At 55.3% G+C, this 6,444-nt stretch overlaps 1 protein-coding gene and 1 long non-coding RNA gene across 4 annotated transcripts in view; one reads left to right on the top strand and one right to left on the bottom strand.

Moving 5' to 3' along the window:
- Positions 1–3,198: 3,198 nt before the first annotated feature.
- LOC131578842 (uncharacterized) lies at positions 3,199–5,099 on the bottom strand. Its single transcript, XR_009277571.1, has 4 exons — positions 4,961–5,099; positions 4,666–4,877; positions 4,112–4,306; positions 3,199–3,852 (listed from the first exon to the last, which is right to left on the bottom strand). It is a non-coding gene; the product is annotated as an uncharacterized LOC131578842 (long non-coding RNA).
- Positions 4,302–6,444, top strand: part of CPEB2 (cytoplasmic polyadenylation element binding protein 2) — a 49,685-nt gene continuing 47,542 nt past the window's right edge. For 2 of the 3 annotated variants that reach the window (XM_058838057.1, XM_058838056.1), the window contains exon 1: positions 4,302–5,502. In XM_058838057.1, coding sequence (XP_058694040.1) covers positions 4,324–5,502 — 1,179 coding nt within the window. In that variant the 5' untranslated portion in view covers positions 4,302–4,323. Of the gene's footprint in view, positions 5,503–6,202; positions 6,220–6,444 lie in introns of those variants that run through there. The other variant, XM_058838058.1, reaches the window with a different exon arrangement.

Genomic DNA, 6,444 nt, shown 5'->3' with positions numbered 1-6,444 from the left:
AAATGTTTTATTGTTCAAGAAAAAAGAAAAAGAACAGTGGGCCAAAATCCTCTCATATAATAATATCCTGTTCCTAACACTGGCCAATAGAAGATGTTATTCTCCTGGGTTTATAAAAGGAAAGAACTTAAGCTGTGCAGGGCAATTTCTAGAAGAGATGATAATAACTCAGGGGAAAAACTCAGAAGCCAGTACCTTGATGATCCCTTTCATGTTACCGGAATGGCAGCCAAAGGAGCTGCTCTGTAACCCTTACAGTTTATTTTGTCTTTATACAGTTATAGCTATTTTATATAGTTTAATGTGATTTGTCCTTATACTTTCTATTCTATAGCACTGCTGGTTAAACTCACCACAAAAAATTTAACAACCACTTCATGATGCAGGACACCACAGAAGAAGATTGTTGTCTTTCAGGCACCAACAAATCCAGAAGAACTGTCAGCCCCAGCTCTCCCACAGGCATCCCAGGTGAACTCAAGTCTGGCACACTTGTTGGAATGAATATACAGAAGCAGGCTGATTATTGGCTGCAAAAACCATAACTTATGTATATTTGGTTCTACCGTACTGACAGCTTGTTTCACAACATCTGTTTTTTTCAATTTACATATTTTGTATAGTGAAATTGCATATGGTTTGGCATTTGTAATGTTTGTTGTCTAGTCTAAGGAACTCATCCCAGCTCCATGACTCTCTAGCTTCTTCAAGTACTCAGGTGAGACGTGGCTCTGCCAGTATGCTCTCCTCTTCAGGCAGTCTCACTTCAGTAACAATCAGGTAACATAAAGTCCAAGCCTCTCAGTACACCCTAAGATCTGGAAAGGAAAATTTAGGGAGTTCCTGTGTCGCAAATAGGTGAGGTACCTGAAGGAAGCATAGCACATGCTTAGCTTATTCTTACACATTTGTTTAGGCATTTATTTTTAGACACTACTACCTACCAACTAGTCTAATCCAAAAAAGCTCTCAAGCCTTCACTAGAAAGGGACAGCTAAGATAAAAGAAAGCAGGAAGGAATCAAGGGGTTATAAGGGAGAGAAAAACATTAACACAAGAGGGTGTGAAGGCCAAATGTTCAAAAATCAAGGAACTGGAGACTGGAGAGAGAAAACAAACTGCCAAGGACAGGCCTCAGCACTTCTTGATGGCACCAAGGTGCCAGTTAAGAGGCTTGATTTTGTGAAGAAGAAGCCAGAACTTGTGCCCTCAGCACACAACAAGGTATCTTGTACCTGGGGCAGAAGAGCCTGCAGGATGCTTTGTTTGATTTGGTACAACTGTTCTTGCTTGCATTAAGAATCGAACAGTGTGTGCCACAAGACCAGGGATCACCAAGGACCTTCTGGATTCTGCAGTAATACAGACAGAACCTTTCTTTACAATCAACACAGAGAGAGAGAGATTAAGTTTCTCTCTCTAAAAGTACCTTTGTTGGGGATGAATCATCCTTTGGTAGCACCTGTCTTGTGTTTGTAGAACATTAGGCAGCTAATGCAGAGTGGACACTCACTTTTTACGTGGTTAAAAATAGGTGATCTTCATTCTGTGAAAGCTGATTTCACAAACAAATGCAATTGGGGCAAGTGGGTACCATGCGAGAGATAAGCTGGCATGAAGGATGTGAGTAGTCTTGTATTTCAGTCAATTTAAAAAATACTTGCATACGCCAAGAAAGCTGTTTTGAAGGAAGAATTACTAGAATTTGGGCTTGATTTAAAGGTGAGGGAACGAGAAGCTGACTGCTTACAAAAAAAACCCTTAAACTGAACGAGTTCCTACACACTTTGTAGAAATAGGCAGCTGCTTATAGGAGAGTGCAGTACAGCACTGCTTCCACCCTTGCTAGACATTGCCTGAGAACGCCCCAGGTAGAGGACAACTTCTGTTCAGGCTTGCACACAACTCAATGTCAGGTGTATGACATGAACACAAAGGGAAGCCAGATACTACCAGTTCTGCAGCTCACCAAACTCATGTTTATGAGAACTGTGCTGTGAAGCAATTCACTCCTCAGAGAGGAACTAGTACTCAGCCTGCAACATTTACTCAGCATGTGGCCATCTGTAAGGCCTTGGTCTGCACCCTGGATTTTTTAGTCCAGGTAAGACTGCCAAGATCTTGAAACAAATGCTATTTAACAAATAATTCTGAAGTGCTAAGCCAGAATACAGCAAACATAAACACATACCAATAATTCTTTGATGCTGCAAATGCATTTTCACATTAACCCTGCAAGACAGCACGGATTCCCCAATATATACCCACACAGGTTCACAACCACATCAGAGATTACTGGAAATGCTGAAACTATTTTTTCCCCTCTACATTTTATATGCATATAGAAAACACATACAGATTTAAGAAATAAGAACTGTTACACTGGGTCAGACCAAAGGTCTGTGGGACAGGAGAAATGTAGCTATCCAGTCACTGATAGTGGGCATGGACAGATGCCTAGAGAAAAGTTCAACAGGTCAAGCACATAATGACATTTTCCCCAACACTCACACATTCAACAGCCATGTATGAATTCCTTCACTGCTGAGCTACAGCCTTCGTAGAGCACAAAGAGAAGCCGCTTGTTTTAGACTTTTCAGGGACATATACATTGACATCAACATTACACCTGTACGTGCCAAACTATTAATTTGTTTGCATTGAACAGCTGCCAAGAACGGTGCTTCCAGTGTATGGAAAGGGTAAAACCCCACCTCTGACACTAGAATACCTCAGAAGGCACCAGAAGTAGCACCCCCGTGCTGCCACACCACGGGGGTGGCACCACAGCACGGGTTCCGACCGAGCTCCCGTGGGTCTCTGAGGTGCCCAACAAACACGATTTGCTGGCAGGCCCCGGGTTTGTGGCGAGGAAGGAGTGACAAGCGCATGTTTCCGCGGGAGCTCTGGACGCTGCAGTGCCCCACGGGACAGGGAAAGGGACGAGGCAGTCCCGCACTCCCATCCCAGAGGGAAGGAACGCAGACACACAGCTCGCTCACCCCAGACCCGTGCCCGGGGGGCGGGGCCGGCCCGCGGCTGGGCGGGGCCTCGGCACCCGGCCCGTCTCGTGCCGCCGAGCTCGCGCTCCACCCCCCGCCCCGCCCTGCCCCGCCCCGCCCCTCCTGCGGCGCGCGGTCGTGCGTCAATGCAAATGAGCGGCGCGCGAGGCGAAGGGGCGGGGCGATCCCCCTCTCCCTCGGCCCGAGTGAGCTCCTGACGGGATCACAGGCGGCAGGAGAAGCTGGCGTTGCGGCTGCCCCTGCTCAGTCTGTTGGGATTAAAGCCGATCGCAGCCGCTGCTGCAAAACGAAATCAAATCTCTTTATTTCACGTGTTTTTCGCTTGACGATAGATAGGTAATCGAAGAGCAGAGAGAGCCTTCCTTACCCAAGCGGCCCACAGGGCTGGCACCTCCCCTGGCTGAAGTGGTAGCACCCAGCCGGCCGGTCTGGGGGCGGGCTCCCGGCCGGATCCATTATTCATGATGGGGCAGGCCCACAGTCTCATTACCAGGGCCCGCCGGGCTGGGGCGGTGCCTGTGACGTCACTGTGACGGATGTTCCGGCGCTCTTAAGGGCGCCGCGGCGGCTCCGAGCCGACAGCGGGGCGGGGGCAGGAGCCTCGCTGAGGAGACCGGGTCGCTTGCCCTGTGGAGGTACCGGCGGCTTCCCCGCCTTCCCTCTCCGCCAGTGCCAGGCCCGGGAATGCCCCACTGTTCCCCTGCGTTGCGGTGTGGCGGCAGGGGGGTCGGACGGAGGAGTTTCTGTCCGGGGACAGTGACCTGTCCGGGCGAATTCCTGATCTAGTGGATCCCTGTGGGTGCGACTGCAGGCGGGAAGGGCCACCTTACTGGGGGTCCCAGTAAACGAAAAGGAAACAGAATTCTCTGATAAAAATGGGCTTGTATCAAAAAGATCCGGTATTTTTAAAGCAGTACAGTGGTGTTAATGGGAAAGAAGAGAGCTTTATTCTATAAATAAGCTATTTTGGGACTTACATAGTGGTTTGCGATAGGCGGGGTGTTTAAACTCTTCCCCCCCCCGCCCCCCAACACTTCGCCACAAAGATTAATTATCTTTGTCTCTAGTGTGCTGGGGTGGAGGTTCACCTCTGTGCCGAGCCGGCGTCAGGGTAGCTCCCGCAGTCGGCCACCCCAGCCTCTGCCCACCGCCGGGTCCTTCCCCTCCCCGGAGCGGCCGCAGCCGCCTCGCCTCATTCCTCCTGCCCCTTGCCGCCCGCTGTAGCCGGTTCGTCCGGTCGCCGGGTCGCCGCTGCCCTCCCTGTTTCCCCTCAGCGGTCGCTGCTGCGCATCATCAAAACATGCAGGATGAGCTGCTCCTGGGGGTGACACAGCAGCAGCAGCAGCAGCCAGGCAGCGAGAGGCTGGGCAGCAGCCCCGCGTCGGGACACCCCCCTCTCGGCCACCCCTCCTCTGACTTTAAACCCTGTCTCAGCCCCCACCAGGATTTAAACAAGCAGCAAGCGCAGCAACCACAGCCGCCGCCTCCTCAGCTGAGCCAGAAGAGGAAAGAGTTTAAGCAGCAGCTCAGCAGCCCAGCCCAGCTCGGCAGCAGCCACCCCCTGAATAACCACCACCCCCCAGACTATCATCACCACCCCCCTCAGCAGCAGCAGCAGTTCAGCCACCCCACTGACAAGTACCAGCAGCAGGAGCACAGGCAACAGCAGCAGCACCAGCTCCTCAGCGCTCAGCCCCCGGAGCCGCCGCGGACGGGAGATCACTCGCACCATCGGCCAGTCGGCCCCGCCGAGCACCAGGGCGGCGCGGACAGGGGGGGTTCGGAGCGGCTCGCCCCTTGCTGCCCGGGGGGATCGCCGTCCGCGGACCCCAATGTGGGGGTGGCCGCCGCCTCCTGCGTGAATCCGCCTTCGTCTCCTCATCTGCAGGCGAGAGCCAAGCTGCCCCCCATGGAGTCCCCCCCGAACAGCCACTTACTGGGCAGCCCCGGGAACCTCCTGCCCGGCGGGCTCGGCTCTGGCTTCAGCAGCCTGCAGAGCCCGGAGATCCCCAGCCCCCATCACCAGAGCGGGGGCGGCTCCTCCTCGGCGGCTTCCCCTCCTCCTCCGCCGCTGCCCGGCTTCGGCACCCCCTGGTCGGTGCAGACCTCGTCGCCGCCTCCGCAGCAGACGCAGCAGCCTCCGGTCTCCAGCGGCGGCGGCGGGCAGATCAGCGCGATGCCACCCCCGAGCCCGGAGTCCGAGACGAGCTTCTACCCGGGGATCCCGTCATCGATCAACCCCGCTTTCTTCCAGAGCTTCTCGCCGGTGTCTCCTCACAACCCCTGCGCCGGGCCCTTCAGCAGCCCTTTCTCGGCCGCCGCCCCCCCGCCGCCGCCGCAGATGAATTTACCTCAGCAGCAGCAGCAGCAACAGCAGAACCGGAGATCCCCTGTGAGCCCCCAGCTCCAGCACCAACACCAAGCGGCGGCCGCCGCCGCCGCCTTCCTACAGCAGAGAAACTCCTACAACCACCACCAGGTACCGGGCGGCGGCCGTGGCGGGGAGCCCCGGGGCGGGGAAGGGGGACGCGGGGAAGGGAAGGAGGCTCCGCTGCCCTCCGTCGGCCGGCCGCGGGAGCCGCACAGCTTCGTTCTCGCCGGCGCCGGGCGAGGCTGCGCGGCGGTGACAGCCCGGCGGGACCGCGGCGGCGGCGGCAGGGCGGGGCCGGCCCGGCGGGAGGGAGGGCACCTGCGCCCCCCGCCCGGTGCGGCGCCGGGCGGCCGGAGGGGTCTGTGTGTGGACAGCAGCCGCCCCCTGCCCGGCCACTCTTCCCGCCCGTTCCGGGTTGCAGGTGCCGGAGTAGTTCTTGCCCTCCTCGGTGCGCCGTTGCTCCCCGAGGAACGCCAGGGTTTTACTCGGGACGAGAGGGTTTGGCCTTAAAATAAGAGCTCACTCGCTCCTGTTGGTGTCTGGGAGTTCCGCCGTGAAAACGCCCCCCTTGTCCCCCCGAGTCGCCCGCGGCGGGCGCGGTGTCCCCGGAACAATGAGTCTGACAGCTCCGGCCGGCGCCGCCCCCCCCCCCCGCGCAGCCCCTTCCCCAGCCGCGGGCCGGCCCTCGGGCGGGCTCGGTCGGACGGGCACAGGTCACCGACAGGAGGGTCAGATGCGAAAGTTGACACCGTACTGGCTTTTCAGGGCTTTTGACTGACATTGCTTGAACGTGTATTCGAGGACAGCGCAGTGTTTCAAGTTACGGTAGTTTTGTGACCGATTTTAATCTGATTTTAATCGAGGGGTTTAATGATGTCGTATTAAAATGGAAGTTTACGTTTCTTGCTGGAACAGAATATTAAAAGAAGTCAGTGAGAAGCAAATCCGAGGTGGTATTACCAGCTGTTGCGTTATTAGCCGATTTTGTTCCAATAATTTGCTTACTTATGAAAGGCTGAAATTACATAGGCCCCATCTTAGTTTGTTGGG

The sequence above is a fragment of the Poecile atricapillus genome, chromosome 4, assembly GCF_030490865.1.
Source record: "Poecile atricapillus isolate bPoeAtr1 chromosome 4, bPoeAtr1.hap1, whole genome shotgun sequence".
In the NCBI taxonomy this organism is placed as follows: domain Eukaryota; kingdom Metazoa; phylum Chordata; class Aves; order Passeriformes; family Paridae; genus Poecile; species Poecile atricapillus.
The sequence above is the reverse complement of the archived record's forward strand: the minus strand, read 5'-3'. Positions and strand labels throughout refer to the sequence as shown.